This window comes from Pristiophorus japonicus, chromosome 8 (assembly GCF_044704955.1).
Source record: "Pristiophorus japonicus isolate sPriJap1 chromosome 8, sPriJap1.hap1, whole genome shotgun sequence".
Classification (NCBI taxonomy): Eukaryota; Metazoa; Chordata; class Chondrichthyes; family Pristiophoridae; genus Pristiophorus; species Pristiophorus japonicus.
This window is the reverse complement of record NC_091984.1, coordinates 165,499,175-165,523,739: the sequence shown is the minus strand read 5'-3', so window position 1 is coordinate 165,523,739 and position 24,565 is coordinate 165,499,175. Positions and strand designations below refer to the sequence as shown.

The 24,565-nt window shown below is 50.8% G+C and overlaps 1 protein-coding gene across 1 annotated transcript in view; it reads right to left on the bottom strand.

Annotated features, from left to right (window-relative positions):
• specc1la (sperm antigen with calponin homology and coiled-coil domains 1-like a) overlaps nucleotides 1-24,565 on the bottom strand; it is a 477,385-nt gene that overhangs the window by 12,619 nt on the left and 440,201 nt on the right. The window contains exons 16-17 of the mRNA XM_070888305.1: nucleotides 21,682-21,798; nucleotides 6,707-6,766 (exon numbers count right to left, since the gene is read on the bottom strand). Of these exons, the coding sequence (XP_070744406.1) occupies nucleotides 6,707-6,766; nucleotides 21,682-21,798 (177 nt within the window). The remainder of the gene's footprint in view (nucleotides 1-6,706; nucleotides 6,767-21,681; nucleotides 21,799-24,565) is intronic.

The window sequence follows — 24,565 nt, the reverse complement described above, 5'->3', positions numbered from 1 at the left end:
GTTTCTATAGATACGTAAAGAGAAAAAGGTTAGTAAAGACAAACGTAGGTCCCGTGCAGTCAGAATCAGGGGAAGTCATAACGGGGAACAAAGAAATGGCAGACCAATTGAACAAGTACTTTGGTTCGGTATTCACTAAGGAGGACACAAACAACCTTCCGGATATAAAAGGGGTCAGAGGGTCTAGTAAGAAGGAGGAACTGAGGGAAATCCTTATTAGTCGGGAAATTGTGTTGGGGAAATTGATGGGATTGAAGGCCGATAAATCCCCAGAGCCTGATGGACTGCATCCCAGAGTACTTAAGGAGGTGGCCTTGGAAATAGCGGATGCATTGACAGTCATTTTCCAACATTCCATAGACTCTGGATCAGTTCCTATGGAGTGGAGGGTAGCCAATGTAACCCCACTTTTTAAAAAAGGAGGGAGAGAGAAAACAGGGAATTATCGACCGGTCAGCCTGACATCGGTAGTGGGTAAAATGATGGAATCAATTATTAAGGATGTCATAGCAGCGCATTTGGAAAGAGGTGACATGATAGGTCCAAGTCAGCATGGATTTGTGAAAGGGAAATCATGATTGACAAATCTTCTGGAATTTTTTGAGGATGTTTCCAGTAGAGTGGACAAGGGAGAACCAGTTGATGTGGTGTATTTGGACTTTCAGAAGGCTTTCGACAAGGTCCCACACAAGAGATTAATGTGCAAAGTTAGAGCACATGGGATTGGGGGTAGTGTGCTGACATGGATTGAGAACTGGTTGGCAGACAGGAAGCAAAGAGTAGGAGTAAATGGGTACTTTTCAGAATGGCAGGCAGTGACTAGTGGGGTACCGCAAGGTTCTGTGCTGGGGCCACAGCTGTTTCCACTGTACATTAATAATTTAGATGAGGGGATTAAATGTAGTATCTCCAAATTTGCGGATGACACTAAGTTGGGTGGCAGTGTGAGCTGCGAGGAGGATGCTATGAGGCTGCAGAGCGACTTGGATAGGGTTAGGTGAGTGGGCAAATGCATGGCAGATGAAGTATAATGTGGATAAATGTGAGGTTATCCACTTTGGTGGTAAAAACAGAGAGACAGACTTTTATCTGAATGGTGACAGATTAGGAAAAGGGAAGGTGCAACGAGACCTGGGTGTCATGGTACATCAGTCATTGAAGGTTGGCATGCAGGTACAGCAGGCGGTTAAGAAAGCAAATGGCATGTTGGCCTTCATAGCGAGGGGATTTGAGTACAGGGGCAGGGAGGTGTTGCTACAGTTGTACAGGGCCTTGGTGAGGCCACACCTGGAGTATTGTGTACAGTTTTGGTCTCCTAACCTGAGGAAGGACATTCTTGCTATTGAGGGAGTGCAACGAAGGTTCACCAGATTGATTCCCGGGATGGCGGGACTGACCCATCAAGAAAGACTGGATCAACTGGGCTTGTATTCACTGGAGTTCAGAAGAATGAGAGGGGACCTCATAGAAACGTTTAAAATTCTGATGGGTTTAGACAGGTTAGATGCAGGAAGAATGTTGCCAATGTTGGGGAAGTCCAGAACCAGGGGTCACAGTCTAAGGATAAGGGGTAAGCCATTTAGGACCGAGATGAGGAGAAACCTCTTCACCCAGAGAGTGGTGAACTTGTGGAATTCTCTACCACAGAAAGTTGTTGAGGCCAATTCACTAAACATATTCAAAAAGGAGTTAGATGAAGTCCTTACTACTAGGGGGATCAAGGGTTATGGTGAGAAAGCAGGAATGGGGTACTGAAGTTGCATGTTCAGCCATGAACTCATTGAATGGCGGTGCAGGCTAGACGGGCCGAATGGCCTACTCCTGCACCTATTTTCTATGTTTTTATGTCGCTGACCCGGACACTGTGCGGGGATCGAGGGTCCCTGACCCGGACACGGTGCGGGGATCGAGGATCCCTGACCCGGACACGGTGCGGGGATTGAGGGTCCCTGACCCGGACACGGTGCGGGGATCGAGGGTCCCTGACCCGGACACGGTGCGGGGATCGAGGGTCCCTGACCCGGACACGGAGCGGGGATCGAGGGTCTCTGACCCGGACACTGTGCGGGGATCGAGGGTCTCTGACCCGGACACTGTGCGGGGATCGAGGGTCTCTGACCCGGACACTGTGCGGGGATCGAGGGTCTCTGACCCGGACACTGTGCGGGGATCGAGGGTCCCTGACGCGGACACTGTGCGGGGATCGAGGCTCTCTGACCCGGACACTGTGCGGGGATCGAGGGTCCCTGACCCGGACACGGTGCGGGGATCGAGGGTCCCTGACCCGGACACGGTGCGGGGATCGAGGGTCTCTGACCCGGACACGGTGCGGGGATCGAGGGTCCCTGACTCGGACACTGTGCGGGGATCGAGGGTCCCTGACCCGGACACTGGGCGGGGATCGAGGGTCCCTGACCCGGACACTGTGCGGGGATCGAGGGTCCCTGACCCTGACACGGTGCGGGGATCGAGGGTCCCTGACCCTGACACGGTGCGGGGATCGAGGGTCCCTGACCCGGACACGGAGCGGGGATCGAGGGTCTCTGACCCGGACACGGTGCGGGGATCGAGGGTCCCTGACCCGGACACGGTGCGGGGATCGAGGGTCCCTGACCCGGACACGGTGCGGGGATCGAGGGTCTCTGACCCGGACACTGTGCGGGGATCGAGGGTCTCTGACCCTGACACGGTGCGGGGATCGAGGGTCCCTGACCCGGACACTGTGCGGGGATCGAGGGTCTCTGACCCGGACACGGTGCGGGGATCGAGGGTCCCTGACTCGGACACGGCGCGGATATCGAAGGTCTCTGACCCGGACACTGTGCGGGGATCGAGGGTCCCTGACCCGGACACTGTGCGGGGATCGAGGGTCCCTGACTCGGACACTGTGCGGGGATCGAGGGTCCCTGACGCGGACACTGTGCGGGGATCGAGGCTCTCTGACCCGGACACTGTGCGGGGATCGAGGGTCCCTGACCCGGACACGGTGCGGGGATCGAGGGTCCCTGACCCGGACACGGTGCGGGGATCGAGGGTCTCTGACCCGGACACGGTGCGGGGATCGAGGGTCCCTGACTCGGACACTGTGCGGGGATCGAGGGTCCCTGACCCGGACACTGGGCGGGGATCGAGGGTCCCTGACCCGGACACTGGGCGGGGATCGAGGGTCCCTGACCCTGACACGGTGCGGGGATCGAGGGTCCCTGACCCTGACACGGTGCGGGGATCGAGGGTCCCTGACCCGGACACGGAGCGGGGATCGAGGGTCTCTGACCCGGACACGGTGCGGGGATCGAGGGTCCCTGACCCGGACACGGTGCGGGGATCGAGGGTCCCTGACCCGGACACGGTGCGGGGATCGAGGGTCTCTGACCCGGACACTGTGCGGGGATCGAGGGTCTCTGACCCTGACACGGTGCGGGGATCGAGGGTCCCTGACCCGGACACTGTGCGGGGATCGAGGGTCTCTGACCCGGACACGGTGCGGGGATCGAGGGTCCCTGACTCGGACACGGCGCGGATATCGAAGGTCTCTGACCCGGACACTGTGCGGGGATCGAGGGTCCCTGACCCGGACACTGTGCGGGGATCGAGGGTCCCTGACTCGGACACTGTGCGGGGATCGAGGGTCTCTGACCCGGACACTGTGCGGGGATCGAGGGTCCCTGACTCGGACACTGTGCGGGGATCGAGGGTCCCTGACCCGGACACGGTGCGGGGATCGAGGGTCCCTGACCCGGACACGGTGCGGGGATCGAGGGTCCCTGACCCGGACACGGTGCGGGGATCGAGGGTCCCTGACTCGGACACTGTGCGGGGATCGAGGGTCTCTGACCCGGACACGGTGCGGGGATCGAGGGTCTCTGACCCGGACACTGTGCGGGGATCGAGGGTCCCTGACCCGGACACGGTGCGGGGATCGAGGGTCTCTGACCCGGACACGGTGCGGGGATCGAGGGTCCCTGACCCGGACACGGTGCGGGGATCGAGGGTCCCTGACCCGGACACGGCGCGGGGATCGAGGGTCCCTGACTCGGACACTGTGCGGGGATCGAGGGTCCCTGACCCGGACACTGTGCGGGGATCGAGGGTCTCTGACCCGGACACGGTGCGGGGATCGAGGGTCTCTGACCCGGACACGGTGCGGGGATCGAGGGTCCCTGACCCGGACACGGCGCGGATATCGAAGGTCTCTGACCCGGACACTGTGCGGGGATCGAGGGTCCCTGACTCGCCGGACACTGTGCGGGGATCGAGGGTCCCTGACTCGGACACTGTGCGGGGATCGAGGGTCCCTGACCCGGACACGGTGCGGGGATCGAGGGTCCCTGACCCGGACACTGTGCGGGGATCGAGGGTCCCTGACCCGGACACGGTGCGGGGATCGAGGGTCTCTGACCCGGACACTGTGCGGGGATCGAGGGTCCCTGACCCGGACACGGTGCGGGGATCGAGGGTCCCTGACCCGGACACGGTGCGGGGATCGAGGGTCCCTGACCCGGACACGGTGCGGGGATCGAGGGTCCCTGACCCGGACACGGTGCGGGGATCGAGGGTCTCTGACCCGAACACGGTGCGGGGATCGAGGGTCCCTGACCCGGACACGGTGCGGGGATCGAGGGTCCCTGACCCGGACACGGTGCGGGGATCGAGGGTCCCTGACCCGGACACGGCGCGGGGATCGAGGGTCCCTGACTCGGACACTGCGCGGGGATCGAGGGTCCCTGACCCGGACACTGTGCGGGGATCGAGGGTCCCTGACCCGGACACTGTGCGGGGATCGAGGGTCTCTGACCCGGACACTGTGCGGGGATCGAGGGTCCCTGACTCGGACACTGTGCGGGGATCGAGGGTCCCTGACCCGGACACTGTGCGGGGATCGAGGGTCCCTGACCCGGACACTGTGCGGGGATCGAGGGTCCCTGACTCGGACACTGTGCGGGGATCGAGGGTCCCTGACCCGGACACTGTGCGGGGATCGAGGGTCCCTGACTCGGACACGGTGCGGGGATCGAGGGTCCCTGACCCGGACACTGTGCGGGGATCGAGGGTCTCTGACCCGGACACTGTGCGGGGATCGAGGGTCCCTGACCCGGACACGGTGCGGGGATCGAGGGTCTCTGACCCGGACACGGTGCGGGGATCGAGGGTCTCTGACCCGGACACGGTGCGGGGATCGAGGGTCTCTGACCCGGACACTGTGCGGGGATCGAGGGTCTCTGACCCGGAGACGGTGCGGGGATCGAGGGTCCCTGACCCGGACACGGTGCGGGGATCGAGGGTCCCTGACCCGGACACTGTGCGGGGATCGAGGGTCCCTGACCCGGACACGGTGCGGGGATCGAGGGTCTCTGACCCGGACACGGTGCGGGGATCGAGGGTCCCTGACTCGGACACGGTGCGGGGATCGAGGGTCTCTGACCCGGACACTGTGCGGGGATCGAGGGTCTCTGACCCGGACACTGTGCGGGGATCGAGGGTCCCTGACCCGGACACGGTGCGGGGATCGAGGGTCCCTGACCCGGACACGGTGCGGGGATCGAGGGTCTCTGACCCGGACACGGTGCGGGGATCGAGGGTCTCTGACCCTGACACGGTGCGGGGATCGAGGGTCCCTGACCCGGACACGGTGCGGGGATCGAGGGTCTCTGACCCGGACACTGTGCGGGGATCGAGGGTCTCTGACCCGGAGACGGTGCGGGGATCGAGGGTCTCTGACCCGGACACTGTGCGGGGATCGAGGGTCCCTGACCCGGAGACGGTGCGGGGATCGAGGGTCCCTGACCCGGACACGGTGCGGGGATCGAGGGTCCCTGACCCGGACACGGTGCGGGGATCGAGGGTCTCTGACTCGGACACGGTGCGGGGATCGAGGGTCCCTGACCCGGACACGGTGCGGGGATCGAGGGTCCCTGACCCGGACACGGTGCGGGGATCGAGGGTCTCTGACCCGGACACGGTGCGGGGATCGAGGGTCCCTGACCCGGACACGGTGCGGGGATCGAGGGTTCCTGACCCGGACACGGTGCGGGGATCGAGGGTCCCTGACCCGGACACGGTGCGGGGATCGAGGGTCCCTGACCCGGACACGGTGCGGGGATCGAGGGTCCCTGACCCGGACACGGTGCGGGGATCGAGGGTCCCTGACTCGGACACGGTGCGGGGATCGAGGGTCCCTGACCCGGACACGGTGCGGGGATCGAGGGTCCCTGACCCGGACACGGTGCGGGGATCGAGGGTCCCTGACCCGGGTATTGGTTGGATACCAAAAGTTTTGATTTTGAGAGTACTATTGTATTGTAAACAGTTCCAGCAGTTTATTTTTGTACTGATAAAACAAACAATGGTGCTCAATAGAATAAACATTGACGTAACATCTGGGGTTTCATTAATCGCACAATAGCCTGGAAACCAAAACTTACTGCACCAAGCCCAGAGCACTGGGAGCTGGAAGCGGCTCCCACTTGTGCACGGCCCATGCAATGTTTAGACCCGAGATAAAAATCTGTATACGGAAGAAAGCCTATTTAATTATAGAAAGCACAAACAGTTGAAAAAATATATTTTTCTGACTTCCATGAACATACTACAACATTAACAGCAGAATAATAGAGAGCATAAAGAGAGGCAGAGTGTAACGACTTGCATTATATGATTAGAATGAAGAGCTGACCGTTCAGTGAGAGTGTTTTATTTAAAAACATACCAGTGTGGATTTGATGCCAACACTTTCAGCTGCCTGGAAGGCGAGGGAAAAATTTCTTCGCTGCAAAATAAAGACACAAGAAGTTAGAAGCCTACTGTTAGAAACACATCCAGAGAACAGAAACATCTATTAACCCTAAACCTTTATATAGGCTTTCAAATGAAAAGGTGCTTGTTAACACAGATCTATGTGTAGTGTAGATGAAAGACCCACATAGATCTTTTCGGCACAGGAGAAGGCCATTCGGTCCATTGTATCCATGACGGCTGAAAGGAGCTAGCCAGCCTAATCCCTCTTACCAGTTCTTGGTCCGTAGCCATATAGGTTACGACACTTCAAGTGCACACTGAGCACTTTGTAAACATGGGGAGGGTTTTTGCCTCTACCACCCTTTCAGGCAGTGAGTTCCAGACTCCCACCACCCTCCTCAACTCCTTTCTAATCATTCTACCATTTACTTTAAATCTATGTCTCCTGGTTATTCACCTCACTGCTGAGAGAAATAGGTCCCTCCTATTCACTCTTTCCTCATAGCCAAAATTCTCCAGTCCAGACAACATACTCGTAAATCTCCTCTATACCCTCGTTGGCGCATTTGGACAAATATGAGCTGAACAGGGAACCAGTGGATTTGTAAAGGATGTACAATTTTCTCACCTACTTCTTTTACTACCCCGGGGTAGAAACCATCAGGGCCCGGGAATGCATCTGTTTTTAGTCTCATTATTTTTCCATTACCATTTGTTTGCTTATATTAAATCTTGTACGTTCCGCTCCTTGACTTATTTTGAGTTTTCGTATCTTACTAACCTAGCTGAACTTTTTGAGGAGGTCACGAACGTGGTCGATATGAGAGTGCCCATGGATGTTTTTTATTTAGACTTTGAGAAGGCATTTGATAAGGTTCCACACAAGAGACTATTAACAAAAATGGAAGTGCAGAAAAATGGATGTATCCTATTCCATGGGTCGGGAATTGGTTAGGAGGTAGGAGACAGAGAGTAGGGATAATGGGCATATGCTCCAATTATATAGAATTTACAGCACAGAAACAGGCCATTTGGCTCAACGGATGTGTGTTGGTCTTTATGTTCCACACCAGCCTCACTACATCTCACCCCATCACCATCCTTTTCATCCTTTCTCCCTCATGTACTTACCTAAGCTTCCCCATCTCTGCTATTCGCCTCAACTACTCCCTGTGCTAGTGAGTTCCACATTCTAACAACTCTCCGGGCAAAGAAGTTTCTCTGAAATTCCTTATTGGATTTATTAGTAACTATCTTATATTTATGGCCCCTAGTTTTGGACTCCCCAACAATGGTAGGATGTGACTAGTGGTGTCCCTGAAGGATTTGTACTAGCGCCACAGCTTTTCACTATATTTATAAATGTCTCAGATGAAAGAATAGTGAGCTGTGTATTCAAGTTTCCTCACAACACCAAGTTAGGTGACACAGCAAATAGTGTAGCTGGGAGCAGAGAATTGCAAAGTTACATTGATGGATTAAGTGAGTGGGCACAACTGTGACAGACGGAGTTCAATGTGGCAAAGTGTGAGGTCATCCATTTTGGACCCAAGATAGATCAGAGTATTTTGTAAATGGTGAGAAGCTAGGAACTGTGGAGGAGCAGAGATGTAAGGGTCCATATACAGAAATTACTAAAAGCTAGTGAACATTAAATATCATTAAAAGTGAAAATGTCATTAAACAGGCTAATGGAATGTTAACCTTTATCTCAAAATGGCTGACATACAGAGAGGTGGAAATGATCCGAGAGTTATATAAAACTGGTTGGATTGCATCTGGAGCACTGTGCTCAGTTCTGGGCACTGTACCTAAGGAGATACTGGCCTTGGAGGGGGCTGCAGTGCTAATGCACCAGAATGATACCAGGGCTAAAAGGGTTAATAAGGGCAGGTTGCATGAACTACGCTCGCATTCCCTCCAGCATAGAAGATCGAGGGGTGATTTAAATGAGGTATTAAAGGATTTGATAGGGTAGATAGAGAGAAAAGATTTCCTCTGGTGGGGGGAGTCCAGAACAAGGGGCCATAACATTAAAATTAGAGCTGGAGTTTTCATTGATGATGGCAGGAAGCACTTCTTCATGCAAAGTGCAGTGGCAACCTGAACACTCTCTCCTCAAAAAGCGGTTTAGGCTAGAGGAATTAAAAGTTTCAAAAGTGAGATTGATACACATTTTTGTTGGGCAAGGGTAGTAAGGGATATGGAACAATGGAAGGTAAACAGAGCTGAGGCACAGATCAACCATGATCTAATCAAATGGCAGCACAGTCCTGAGAGGCTGAATAGCCTCCTTCTGTTCCTAATTCAACGATTTATAGAAACATAGAAAGTAGGTGCAGGAGTAGGCCATTCGACCCTTTGAGCCTGCACCACCATTCAATAAGATCATGGCTGATCATGCAACTTTAATACCCCATTCCTGCTTTTCTGCAGACAATTCCACATTCTAACCATCCTATGTGTTTTTTTTTTCCTAATCCCTTTAATTCATTGATAGATTACACATCCACAAAGCAAAAGCATTCGTTATACAGCTCTGTGGATCACTTCTCACCACGTTGTGGCAGCCTGAGAAAATTCCTTTCACTCCAACTGTTTACTTTCTGCTCCCCAAACAGAAATTGTTTTGATTTTCTATTTTAATCAATGACGCGAATTGCTTAGAATCACAGCACGGAAGGAGGCCATTTGGCCCGTCGAGCCCGTGCTGTCTCTCTGCAAGAGCACTTCAGCCAGTCCCACTCCCCGCCCTTTTCCCATAGTCCTGCAATTTGTTTTCCTTCAGGTACTTATCCAACTCGCTTTTGAAAGCTGTGATTGAGTCTGCCTCCACCACCCTCTCAGGGAGCACATTCCAGATCCTAACCACTTGCTGCATAAAAAAGTTTTTCCTCATGTCGCCTTTAGTTCTTTTGCCAATCACCTTAAATCTGTGTCCTCTGGTTCTCGACCTTTCTACCAATGGGAACAGTTCCTCTCTATATACTCTGTCTAGACCCCTCATGATTTTGAACACCTCTATCAAATCTCCTCTGCTCCAAGGAGAACAACCCCAGCTTCTCCAGTCTCTCCATGCAACTGAAGTCCCTCATCCCTGGGATCATTCTCATGAATTTTTCTGCACCCTCGTGGAGACCTTCACATCCTTCCCTAAATTGCAGTGTCCAGTTGAGGCCGAACCAGTGTTTTATACAGGTTCATCATAATTTCCATGCTTTTGTACTCTAGATCTCTATTCATAAAGCCCAGGCCCCAGTATGCTTTTTTAACTGTTTGCTCAACCTGTCCTGCCACCTTCAACGATTTGTGCACATATATCCCTGTTCATACACTCCCTTTAGGATTGTATCCTTGAGTTTATATTTTCTCTCCTCGTTCTTTCTACCAAAATGTATCACTTTGCACTTTTCTGCGTTAAATTTAATCTGCCACGTGAGAGCCCATTCCACCAGCCTGTCTATGTCCTCTTGAAGTCTATCACTATCTTGCTCACTGTTCACTATACTTCCAAGTTTTAAGTGATCTTCAAATTTTGAAATTGTGCCCTGTATACCCACATCCTAGTCACTAATATATATCAAGAAAAGCAGTGGTCCCAGTACCGACCCCTGGGGAACCCCACAATATACCTTCCTGCAGTCCGAAAAACAACCGTTCTCCACTACTCCGTTTCCTGTCACTTAGCCAATTTCGTATCCATAAGAACATAAGAAATAGGAATAGGCCATTCGGCCCCTCGAGCCTGCTCCGCCATTCAATAAGATCATGGCTGATCGTCTACCTCAACTCCCATATTCCTTGATTCCCTTATTATCCAAAAATGTATTGATCTCTGTCTTGAATATACTCAAAAACTGACCCTCTACAGCCCTCTGGGGTAGACAATTCCAAAGATTCATCACGCTCTGAGTAAAGAAATTACTTCTCATCTCTGTCCTAAATGGCCGACCCCTTATTCTGAGACTGTGACCCCTGGTTCTAGACTCCCCAGCCAGGGGAAACATCCTCCCTTTGGTATATCCTTTCTTAGGTAAAGAGACCAAAACTGTACACAATACTCCAGGTGCGGTCTCACCAGGGCCCTATATAATTGCAGTAAGACATCTTTACTCTTATACTCAAATCCTCTTGTAATAAATGCCAACATACCATTTGTTTTAATTGCTTGCTGTACCTGCACGTTAACGTTCAGTGATTCGTGTAGAAGGACACCCAGGTCCCTCTGAACACCAACATTTCCCAATCTCTCACCATTTAAAAACATAGAAACATAGAAAATAGGTGCAGGAGTAGGCCATTCGGCCCTTCTAGCCTGCACCGCCATTCAATGAGTTCATGGCTGAACATGCAACTTCAGTACCCCATTCCTGCTTTCTCACCATACCCCTTGATTCCTAGTAGTAAGGACTTCATCTAACTCCTTTTTGAATATATTTAGTGAATTGGCCTCAACAACTTTCTGTGGTAGAGAATTCCACAGGTTCACCACTCTCTGGGTGAAGAAATTCCTCCTCATCTCGGTCCTAAATGGCTTCCCCCTTATCCTTAGACTGTGTCCCCTGGTTCTGGACTTCCCCAACATTGGGAACATTCTTCCTGCATCTAACCTGTCTAACCCCGTCAGAATTTTAAACGTTTCTATGAGGTCCCCTCTCATTCTTCTGAACTCCAGTGAATACAAGCCCAGTTGATCCAGTCTTTCTTGATAGGTCAGTCCCGCCATCCCGGGAATCAGTCTGGTGAACCTTCGTTGCACTCCCTCAATAGCAAGAATGTCCTTCCTCAGGTTAGGAGACCAAAACTGTACACAATACTCCAGGTGTGGCCTCACCAAGGCCCTGTACAATTGTAGCAACACCTCCCTGCCCCTGTACTCAAATCCCCTCGCTATGAAGGCCAACATGCCATTTGCTTTCTTAACCGCCTGCTGTACCTGCATGCCAACCTTCAATGACTGATGTACCATGACACCCAGGTCTCTTTGCACCTCCCCTTTTCCTAATCTGTCACCATTCAGATAATAGTCTGTCTCTCTGTTTTTACCACCAAAGTGGATAACCTCATATTTATCCACATTATACTTCATCTGCCATGCATTTGCCCACTCACCTAACCTATCCAAGTCGCTCTGCAGCCTCATAGCATCCTCCTTGCAGCTCACACTGCCACCCAACTTAGTGTCATCCGCAAATTTGGAGATACTACATTTAATCCCCTCGTCTAAATCATTAATGTACAGTAAATCATTAGTGTAAACAGCTGGGGCCCCAGCACAGAACCTTGCGGTACCCCACTAGTCACTGCCTGCCATTCTGAAAAGTCCCCATTTACTCCGACTCTTTGCTTCCTGTCTGACCAGTTCTCAATCCATGTCAGCACACTACCCCCAATCCCATGTGCTTTAACTTTGCACATTAATCTCTTGTGTGGGACCTTGTCGAAAGCCTTCTGAAAGTCCAAATATACCACATCAACTGGTTCTCCCTTGTCCACTCTACTGGAAACATCCTCAAAAAATTCCAGAAGATTTGTCAAGCATGATTTCCCTTTCACAAATCCATGCTGACTTGGACTATGCGTATGCGTATCTATTTTTCCTACTAAAGTGGATAACTTCACATTTCTCCACATTATATTCCATTTGCCATGTCGTTGCCCACTCACTTAGCCTGTCTATATCCCCTTGAAGCCTCTTGGCTCCTTATCGAATGCCTTCTGAAAATCCAAATACACCACATCCACTGGTTCCCCCTTATCTATTCCGCGAGTTACAACCTCAAAAAAACTCGATTACAGATTTGCCAAACATGATTTCCCTTCCAATCCTATTATCATTTTCTAAGTGCCCTGTTACCACGTTCTTAATAATAGATTCTAGCATTTTCTCTTCTAATGATGTCTGGCTAACTGGTCTGTAGTTCCCTGTTTTCTCTCTCCCTCCTTTCTTAAATAGCGGGGTTACACTTGCTACCTTCCAATCCACGGGAACCGTTCCAGAATCTATGGAATTTTGGAAGGTGACAACCAATGCATCCACTATCTCTATAGCCATCTCTTTCAAAACCCGAGGATGTAGGCCATCAGGTTCAGGGGATTCATCGGCTTTCAGTCCCATTCATTTCACCAGTACCATTTTTTTTACTAATATTAATTTCTTTCAGTTCCTCCGTCTCACTAGACCCTTGGTTCTCCACTATTTCTAGGAGGTTTTTTACGTCCTGTTCCTTGAAGAAAGACACAAAGTATTTGTTTAATATTTCTGCCATTTTCTTATTCTCCATTATAATTTCTCCTTCTCAGCTTGTAAGGGACCCACAATTACTTTCACTAGTCTTTTCCTTTTTACATACCGATAGAAGCTTTCCGTCTGTTTTTATGTCTCTCGCTAGTTTACTCTCATATTCTATGCACGATGCACATGCACCGAGAATTGGCTTTTATGATGTCAAAATGTCTTTTGACAAATCGCACGCATCCCCACAGGAAGGACATTCATGGGTTGCGATTTGAGCTACTTGCCCAACTCTTGCCCAGCGAATGACCTTCAAACTCTTACGCCTGGTGTATAATCTACTTTTACCAGCATAAGAGTTTTAAAACATACTTATTTTTATATTAAAAATCTTGTCTATGAAGATAAGTTTATTTTTTAACTCTATTAAAATATTTTTAACATTTATTATGTGTGTTATATTTGATTTTAGGGGTATTTTTATTGATAGTAATAGGAGCACAGTGCTCAGAGCTCCCAATACTATGAATGAGAATACTACATTGTGATTGGTGATCCAGGCCCACGTGATCCCAGGATACATATACGATGACATGTTTCCGTACGCTGGACTGCGAAACTACGTCTCCGAGTGCCATCCTACATTCCTCTGGGACCACCTGGTATTTTTGTAATTTTCTTTTCGGTTGGAGGCATTCGCCTGCAGGAAGCCACCCACTGCAATTTCCCCCCTCCCCCCCCCCGCAATATAAACTTCTATCATATTATGGTCACTCTTCCCTAAAGGCCCCTTTACTACAAGGTTATTAATTAACCTTTTCTCATTGCTCAATACTAGATCTAAAATAGCCTGTTCCCTAGTTGATTCCTCAACATACTGATCTAGAAAACTATCTTGTAAACATTCCATGAATTCGTCCTCCACACTATTACTGCATATTTGGTTTCCCCAGTCTATATGTAAATTAAAGCCTCCCATGATTACTGTATTACCCTTGTTATATGTACCTCTAATTTCTTGATTTATACTCTGTCCTATATTACAACTAATGTTTGGGGGCCACCAATGTTTTCTGCCCCTTGCTGTTCCTTAGCTCCACCCAAACTGATTCTACTTCTTGATTTTCGGAGCCAAGATACTTTCTCTCTACTGTCTTTATCCCATCCTTTATCAGGGCTACCCCTCCCTCTTTTCCATTTTGCCTATCTCTTCTAAAAGTTAAGTATCCTGGAATATTTAGTTTCCAACCTTGGTAACTTTGCAACCACATCTCTGTAATGGCTATTAGATCAAACCTATTTATTTCTAAGAACATAAGAAATAAGAGCAGGAGTAGGCTATTTGGCCCCTCGAACCTGCTCCGTCATTTAATAAGATCATGGCTGATCTGATCATGGACTAAGCTTAACCTCCCTGCCCGCTCCTCATAACCCTTTAATTTCTTATCGCTCAAAAATCTGTCTATCTCTGCCTTAAATATATTCAATGACCCAGCCTCCACAGCTCTCCGGGGCAGAGAATTACACAGATTGACAACCCTCAGAGGAGAAATTCCTTCTCATCTCAGTTTTTAATGGGCGGCCCCTTATTCTGAGACTATGTCCCCTAGTTTTAGTTTCCCCTATGAGTGGAAATATCCTCTCTGCATCCACCTTGTCGAGCCCCCTCATTATCTTATATGTTTCAATAAGATCACCTGTCATTCTTCTGAACGCCAACCTCCTCAACTTACCTTCATATGTCAACCACCTCATCTCTGGAATCAACCTGGTGAACCTTCTCTGAACAGCCTCCAATGCAAGTATATCCTTCCTTAAATACAGAGACCTAAACTGTACGCAGTACTCGAAGTGTGGCCTCACCAATATCCTGTACAGTTGCAGCAGGACTTCTCTGCTTTTATATTCTATCCCCCTTGCAATAAAGGCCAACATTCCATTTGCCTTCCTGATTACTTGCTGTACCTGCATACTAATGTTTGTGTTTCATGCACAAGGACCCCCGGGTCCCTCTGTACTGCAGCACTTTGCAATTTTTCTCCATTTAAATTATAATTTGCTTTTCTATTTTTTCTGCCAGCCAAAGTGGACAACCTTACAGTTTCCCACATTATACTCCATCTGCCAAATGTCTGCCCACTCACTTGGATTATCTATATCCCTTTGCAGATTTTTTGTGTCCTCCTCACAATTTGCTTTCCCACCCATCTTTGTATCATCAGCAAACTTGACTACATTACACTTGGCCCCTTCATCCCCACTAGTTACTGTTTGCTGACTGGAAAATGACCCATTTATCCCGACTCTCTGTTTATTGTTAGTTAGCCAATCCTCTATCCATGCTAATATATTACCCCCAATCCTGTGAACTTTTATCTTGGGCAGTAACCTTTTATATGGCACCTTATCGAATGCCTTCTCGAAATCCAAATACACCACATCCATGGTTCCCCCTTATCCACCCTGCTCATTACATCTTCAAAGAACTCCAGCAAATTTGGCAAATATAATTTCCTTTTCATAAAACCATGCTGACTCTGCTTGACTGTATTATGCTTTTCTAAAGTCCTGCTACTGCTTCCTTAATAATGGACTCCAGCATTTTCCCAACGAATGTTAGGCTAACTGGTCTATAGTTTCCGGCTTTCTGTCTGCCTCCTTTTTTAAATAGGGGCGTTACATTTGCAGTTTTCCAATCCGCTGGGACCTCCCCAGAATCCAGGAAATTTTAGTAGATTACAACCAATGCATCCACTATCTCTGCAGCCACTTTTTTTTAAGACCCTAGGATGAAAGCCATCAGCTCCCGGGGACTTATCCGCCTTTAGTCCCATTATTTTACCGAGTACTACTTCTTTACTGATGGTAATTGTTTTAAGTTCCTCCCTCCCTATAGCCCCTTGATTTTCCACTGTTAGGATGTTTTTAGTGTCTTCTACCGTGAAGACCGATACAAAATTTCCTTGTTCCCCATTATTAATTCCCCAATCTCATCCTCTAAGGGACCAAGATTTACTTCAGCCACTCTTTTCCTTTTACTATCTGTTTTTATATTTTGTGCTAGTTTACTTTCAATGGGGCCAAGTTTCGGCCTGAGTTGCTCCTGTTTTTTTGGAGCAACTGGTTTAGAATGGAGTATCTTAGAAATTTGAATTCTCGGCATTTAGTTTGCTCCAGTTCTAGTCAGTTAGAACAGTTTCACTTTGGAACAGAATTTTCTTTTCAAAAGGGGGCGTGTCCGGCCACTTAAGCCTGTTTTCAAAGTTTAGGCAGTGAAAACTTACTCCAAATTAACTTAGAATGGATTAAGAGAAGATTTTTGTACGTTCGAAAAAACCTTGTCTACACTTTAGAAAATCAGGCGTAGGTTACAAATTAGGAGTAGGGGATGGGGGGGGGGGGGGGGGGGGCTAGGGTTTAAAGGGAAGTTTACAAACATTAAACACTTCAGTTTTACAAATAAAGAGCCATCATCAATAATAAATGATAAATACATCAATAAATCAATCCAAAAAAAAATGTTTTTAAAAAAAATCAATAAATAAAACATTTTCTACTTACCGACTGCAGCACCGGGAGGCCTCCAACAGCGTGCTGGGCCGCCCCCCCCCCCCCCCAGTGTGTCTCTGTCAGTGAGGGGGAGAAGTGGGGGGGAGGTGGGGGAGGGAGAGGGGGTGAAGGGGGGTGGGGGTGGAGGGAGAGGAGAGGGGGCTGGGGGAGAGGAGGAGGGAGGTGGGGGGGAGAGGAGGAGGGGGTGGGGGGGGGGGAAGAGGAGGAGGGGGTGGGGGGGGGGGGAAGAGGAGGAGAGGGTGGGGGGGAGGAGAAGGGGGGGTGGGTGGGTGGGGGGGGAAGAAGGGGGGAGGAGAGGAGAAGGGGGGAGGAGAGGAGAAGCGGGGAGGAGAGGAGAAGCGGGGAGGAGAGGAGAAGGGGGGAGGAGAGGAGGGGGAGAGGGGGGGTAAGGGAGAGAGGATGGAGGGAGAGAGGAGGGAGGGAGGGAAGGGAGAGAGGAGGGAGGGAGGGAAGGGAGAGAAGGGGGCTGAACGGCCGGGCCCAAGACTTCGGGCTGGATTTACAGGAAGGTGGTGTCGGGTCTCGGGGGCGGGGGGGGATGTCGCTGAGGGGGGGGGGGGGGGCGCGGAGACTGGGTCGCCGGGGGGGAAGCAGAGGTCGAGTCGCCGGGGGGGGGGGTCGGGTCGGGTCGGGTGGGAGGAGCCTTATCCACGCAGCCCCAGTGAGGCCATTCGGCCAGGGCTAGAGGCTGCGTGCTTCGGGCCCCTCCCACAGTTTTGGGCGCCTGGAGCTACTGCACATGCTCGCCCACTGTAGCGCGCATGTGCAGAGGTCCCGGCACTGTTTTCAGCGCAGGGACCTGGCTCCGCCCCCTACAGCTCGTGTTGCGCCGCACCCAGCTCCAGAGGGCCTACAGGGAGCCGGAGAATAGGTAAGTTTTTTTTAGGCGCACTTTGTGGCATGAAAAACGGGCGTCCAGGTCCGGGCTGCGCCGTTTTAGGCGCGGCCCGAAACTTGGGCCCATAATCTTATCTTCCCTCTCAATTTTTTTTAGTCGTTCTTTTCTTTTATCTGTGCTATTATACATCTATTTTGTTGCGAATGCTTAGCGCATTCAGATATAGTGCCTTTAGCTCTGACTTTTTTCTATTTTTTCCTGATGTCACCGTAGCCAGTAATGCCCTTTGTTACTCTCTCTGTCCCTTCCTGACCCACTCTGCTAATTGTTACCCAAAACTCTGCTCTGCTCGAGAGCCTTGACATTTCTCTTGCTGTTTTTAAATTTATTCTTTCCTGAATCCTCCCAACCCCCCTTCATTAGGTTAAAGCCCTGTCTACTGCCCGTTATTTGTTTCACCAGGACACTAGTTCCAGTCCTATTTAATTGGAGCCGTGCCTCCCACACCACTCTTTGAGCCACGCAGTGAACCTTCCAATCTGCTTATTCCAATGGCAATTGGTGCATGGCTCAGGTAACAATCCAGAGATTATTACGCTTTTTAATTTGGACCCCAACTCCTCAAACTCTCCCAGCAGAACCTCATTTCTAGTTCGACCTATGTCATTGGTTCCTACATGGATCACGACAACTGGATCCTCCCCTTGCTACTGCAAGCTCTTCTCCAGCCATGAGAAGATGTCTTTAACCCTGGCACCGGGCAGGCAGCACAATCTTCAGAATTCCCGGTCACGGCTGCAGAGAACAGTATCTATCTTTCTGACTATACTGGTCCCTAACACAACTACATTCCCTTTCACTCCCCCCACTTGAGTAGCCTCCTGCACCCTGCTCAGTTTGCTCATCCATCCTGCAGGCTTTCCCCTTATCCACACAGGCAGCAAAAATCTCATATCTGTTGGATATGGACAAATGCCGAGACTCCTCCAGCACTGCACCTGGGGTCCCCTTACCTGCCTGAGTTGCAGTCATACCCTCCTGTCCCTGACCACTATAACCTAAGGGGTGTGACTGCCTCCTGGATGAAAGTGTCCAGGTAACTCTCCTCCCTGATATCCAGCAATGTCTGCATCTCAGACTCCAGCTCAACAACTCTAAGCTGAAGTTCCTCAAGATGTATGCACTTACTGCAAACATGGTTGTCCGGGATCACAATGCTCTCCACAAACTCCCACATGCTGCAGTTGTGGCACACCACCTGCACTGCCATCCCTTTATAACCTTGTTCAATTTAATTAAATTTACTGCTGCCATTGTCCCTTTTATTCCATGGGCTTCAACTTTGCTGGCAAGCCTATTATGTGGCACTTTGTCGACGTCTTTTGGAAATCCATGTACACCACATCAACCGCATTGCCCTCTTCAACCCTCTCTGTTACCTCATCAAAAAACTCAATCAGGTTGGTTAAACACAATTTGCCTTTAACAAATCTGTGCTGGCTTTCCTTAACTAATTCACACTTGTCCAAATGACTGCTAATTTTGTCCCTGATTATTGTTTCTAAAAGCTTCCCCACTACCGAGGTTAAACTGACTGGCCTGTAGTTGCTGGGTTTATCTTTGCAACCTTTTTTGAACAAGGGTGTAACATTTGCAATTCTCCAGTCCTCTGGCACCACCCCCGTTTCTAAGGAGCATTGGAAGAATATGGCCAGTACCTCCGCGATTTCTTCCTTAACTTTCCTCGGCATCCTAGGATGCATCCCATCCGGTCCTGGCGACCTATCTATTTTAGCTACAGCCAGCCTTTCTAGTACATCAATTTTAATCCCATCCAGTATCTCCTCTTCCTCCTCCTTCCCTGTCTATGGCAGCATCTTCTTTGTTGGTGAAGACAGATGCAAAGTGCTCATTCAGCAAATTTTGCTTAATTTTCTTATAATTTGTGCTTTAATATGAATACAGTTGAGGATACATTCCCTTCACTACACAATTACTTCTTTTTTACCTTCTCACCTCCTGATTGTTTTAAAATGTTGTCCTCTTTAACCTTTCTACATCCTTATTACCACACTTTCCTTTCAAAGCTGCCTTTCCACTCTTTTTCTGCCACTCTCCAGCTTTAGTAGTTCAAACCCTGCCCAGGGATATTAGCCCCAACTCTGTCCAGGTGTCGGTCTTCCTGTTGGTTCTGCTCACTCATGCTCCAGAACTTGTCCCAATGCCCGAGGAATAGGAACCACTCCTTCCTCTAGCAGGTCTCTACCCTCCTGAATGGACAACCCCTGTACGGGCGATAGATGACACTGGCACTAACCCTCAGATTACCACGTTCCAGACCTGGCTTCTCCCGGAGCTGTTTTTGATGGACTTAATCCTATTCTTTCTTGCGGGTTGTACTACTTCAACAACAAGTATATATAGCGCCTTTAATGTAGTAAAACATCCCAAGGCGCTTCACAGGAGTGTTAAAAGACAAAAAATAAATTTGACACCAAGCCAGATAAGAGGAAATTAAGGCAGGTGACCAATAGCTTGGTCAAAGAGGTTGGTTTTAAGAAGCATCTTAAAGGAGGAGAGAGAGGTAGAGAGGTAGAGAGGTTTAGGCAGGGAGTTTCAGAGCTTGCGGCCTAGACAGCTGAAGGCACGGCCACCAATGGTGGTGCAGTTATAATCAGGGATGCTCAAGAGAGCAGAACTTGAGGAGCGCTGATATCTTGGGGGGGGGTTGAGGGGCTGGAGGAGATTACAGAGATAAGGAGGGGCGAGGCCATGGAGGGATTTGTAAACAAGGATGAGGATTTTAAAATCGAGGCGTTGCTTAACTAGGAGCCAATGTAGGTTAGCGAGCACAGGGATGATGGGTGAGCCGGACTTGGTGCGAGTTAGGACAGAGGCAGCCGAATTTTGGATGACTTCAAGTTTACGTAGGGTAGAATGTGGGAGGCCAGCCAGGAGGGCGTTGGAGTAGTCAAGTCTAGAGGTAACAAAGGCATGGATGAGCGTTTCAGCAGCAGATGAGCTGAGGCAAGGGCGGAGGCGGGCAACATTATGGAGGTGAAAATAGGCGGTTTTAGTTATGCTGCAGATATGTGGCCTGAAGCTCATTTCGGGGTCAAATATGACACCTAGGTTGCAAACAGTCTGGTTTAGCCTCAGATAGATGCTAGAGAGAGAGACGGAGTCGGTGGTTAGGGGAGAAAAAAAGCAGTTAAATTATATTTTAAAAATCTATAGTTCATTTTTATAAAATATTCGTTTATTTTGCTGTAGGCAGCGAGGCAATAAAGGGACTCAAAATTATTCTCTTTTCCTATAATATCATTTGCTTTGCATAATTAGACTTAAATAGTCTTTAACTCCCAACATTTCGCCTGGCAAGGACTAGAGTTGTTATTTCCTGCACCATCCTGACCATTATGACAACACATTCACCAGACCCTTCGAAACCACAGACCTGGTGGGTTGACAGGTTCAATTGTCCTCTTCTTTGATAGTGGGGGAAGTGGGGTAGAGTTTGGTAACTGCACCCATATATATAAAAATATAATTTACTGAGGAACTAAGTATTGAAAGTCTGCCTGTAGTTTCACAAAGTTGTACACAAACAGTTTGTTTTCCTGTGCGAAGATTGTGAATTATTTCTAAATACTGCGCATCCTGTTTTCGGCAGTTTCCTATAACACCGCATTCACTGGATCACAGTGTACAATAGCATGTCACAAACCACTTGTTTCGAAAGATCACCCTTTAAGGCTCAGCTGTGATGCTCTAAATGGGTGAATGGCCTGCCAATATCAACAGTTACTGAAGGTCACTATACCCCAGATAGTGTCAATACCATCAGGGGAGGGGAGGGGAGGGAAAGGGAGTGGGAAAAATGGAGAAAAAATGAAATTAAAGGAAATAAATTCTAATGGCCAGCCTTTGCACCTTAAATGGACTTTCTTGAGAATACTGCAAGTTAGGCAATTTTCATCAACTTAATTGTGGCCAAGTTATACTAACTCAACACTGGAAATTCAAAGGTGCTCCAGTAAACTGTGCCACAGACAAGCAGGTCAAAGCTTTGTGCTCACTATTCACCACACTTCAATCTCAGCCACCTTATCATGGAGCAAACATCCCATGCCTCTGTCAGCCACCTCACAGCGACTGGCCCAAGCTACCTGTCAACCTCCAGAACTCTGCTAAAATAAAAAGTATAAAACCTGAATATGTGAAAGATGTGGAGGGCATTCAGTCCACACAGGATTGAAAAGATAATGATTTTAATCAACATATCACCAGATGCTGGCGTTACCTTGTCCTGACTGTTCAGCTCCTGGTAGGGGATATGTGCTGGAAGATATGTGTGAAGCACAGCACAGAATGCAAGACCATCATTCCAACTACTGCTGAAATTTGTGATGTCAATGTTCTGAGGGGAAAAAGGTAACATTTGAATAATTTAACATTTAGCATTCAAATTCTTTGAATAATTTAACATTCTGCTGAACTGTCAGTTTAAAATACAGCATAAATAGAGAGAAAGGAGAAAATGCATTCTGCCCCTCATCCTTGCACACACAATGTTTTGGTAGCAGATATATCCAGAGATCCTTTCTGGGGCAGACATCCGCCTGCTCAATTGAACGATTGAGTTCCACCTTCCATAGTCTCTGCACAAATGCGTTAAGGCAAGTCAGGTGAAAATCAAAACAATTATAGTAAGAAAAGACAGCACACAATTAACTGCTAACTTATAGGTCACATGTAGTCTGAGCTTCTATCAGTAAGGTAGCATTACAAACACAGACCTTCTAATCACCCACTCCTTACATGGAGACATCATTCCATCTACAATATACACCACATACAAGATTCTGCCACTGTGCCCCAGGCACCCCCCCCCACCGACTCCAGCTCGCTGCTTTCTATTCACAGGCTCTCTCCAGCCGTTCTCGCTTTGGCCGCTGGGTCCTTGCTAATGGCTGCACGTATTCTGGTCTCATGTCCCGACCTCTCCGCTGGCCCCGACCCCTGACTTCTCTGCTGGCCCCGACCCCTCTGCTGGCTCCGTGTCCCACTCTCGATGGTGGTCCCGACCCCCGACCTCTCTGCCGGCCCCGTGTCCCGACCTCTCTGCCGGCCCCGTGTCCCGACCTCTCTGCCGGCCCCTTGTCCCAATCTCTCTGCCGGCCCCGTGTCCCGATCTCTCTGCCGGCCCAGTGTCCCGGCCCCATGCCCCGATCTCTCTGCCGGCCCCATGTCCCGGCCTCATGCCCCGATCTCTCTGCCAGCCCAGTGTCCCGGCCCCATGTCCCGATCTCTCTGCCGGCCCAGTGTCCCGACCCAATGCCCCGATCTCTCTGCCGGCCCCGTGTCCCGATCTCTCTGCCGGCCCAGTGTCCCGGCCCCATGCACCGATCTCTCTGCCGGCCCCGTGTCCCGGCCTCATGCCCCGATCTCTCTGCCGGCCCAGTGTCCCGGCCCCATGTCCCGATCTCTCTGCCGGCCCAGTGTCCCGGCCCAATGCCCCGATCTCTCTGCCGGCCCCATGCCCCGATCTCTCTGCCGGCCCCGTGTCCCGGCCCCATGTCCCGATCTCTCTGCCGGCCCAGTGTCCCGAACTCTCTGCCGGTCCCATGCCCCGATCTCTCTGCCGGCCCCGTGTCCCGGCCCCATGCCCCGACCTCTCCGCCGGCCCCGTGTCCCGACCTCTCTGCCGGCCCCGTGTCCCGACCTCTCTGCCGGCCCCGTGTCCCGACCTCTCTGCCGGCCCCGTGTCCCGACCTCTCTGCCGGCCCCGTGTCCCGACCTCTCTGCCGGCCCCGTGTCCCGACCTCTCTGCCGGCCCCGTGTCCCGACCTCTCTGCCGGCCCCGTGTCCCGACCTCTCTGCCGGCCCCGTGTCCCGACCTCTCTGCCGGCCCCGTGTCCCGACCTCTCTGCCGGCCCCGTGTCCCGACCTCTCTGCCGGCCCCGTGTCCCGACCTCTCTGCCGGCCCCGTGTCCCGACCTCTCTGCCGGTCCCGTGCCCCGACCTCTCTGCCGGCCCCTTGTCCCGGTCCCATGCCCCGACCTCTCTGCCGGCCCCGTGTCCCGGCCCCATGCCCCGACCTCTCTGCCGGCCCCGTGTCCCGACCTCTCTGCCGGCCCCATGTCCCGACCTCTCTGCCGGCCCCGTGCCCCGACCTCTCTGCCGGCCCCGTGTCCCGACCTTGATGCTGGTCCCATGTCCCGACCCCGATGTTGGCAACGACCTGTTAGGCGTTGAGGTATCCCTTCTGCTGCTGCTTCCCCTTGATCCCCAGCTCATCTGATGAGGACTGCTGTACTGTTGCTCCTCCACACGCAGGCCTGAAGGAAGGACGTTTTGCGATGCTACTGGTTCTCACCGCCCGCTGATTCTCACCGCTCGCCGATTTTCACTGGTCCTCCGATCATGCCGCCCCAAGAGGGCAGAGTAAATGTTTCAAGAACACCCTCAAAGCCTTCCTGAAAAAATGTAACATCCCCTCCGACTCTTGCAAATCTAAGACCGCTCAAAGTGGAGAAGAAGCATTCGGAAAGGCGCTGAACAGTGGTTTGTAGCATCCTGAAGTTGTGAAAGTTGTGAATGTTTTTGGTCACCGGTGCTAATGTCTCCTTGGCCCAAAATTTGTGGTCGGAGGCTTCCTGTGGGCAGATGCCTTCGCCTGCAAAATATCTAGAAATTTACCCAGTGGTCTGGGACGATCATAGATTCGTGCTCTTGGGCCTCTCCAGGTACCTGCAGGCAGAAGGCCCACATATACCAGGGGGTTCGCAAACACCTCTGGGATACGTGGGTTGGCCCAACCAATAAAAGAACGGAGTAACTATTTGTACTAAGTCTCCCTTCTGCGTATGTGTTTGCTCGAGAGTTAGGACAAATATCACCGACTCTGCACCCACCCCCCAGCTTAATTCCCACTAACCTTTTTCTGCGCACGCATCCAACACCATGTTGCCTCTGATTCATTCAGCAGCAGCCGAACGCATCCGCTGAGCCCCAAGCTACCCGCGGCGCCATTGGGAAGGGGGGGGGGGGAGAAGAGAGAGAGGGCCTGAGGGGGGGGGGAAGGGGAAGAAAGAGAGAGTTTGCGAGGATGGGAGGAGGGGGGGGAAGAGAGACACAGGTGGAGGTGGGGGGGTGGGGCTGGAATTGAAGAGGAGAGATGGAAC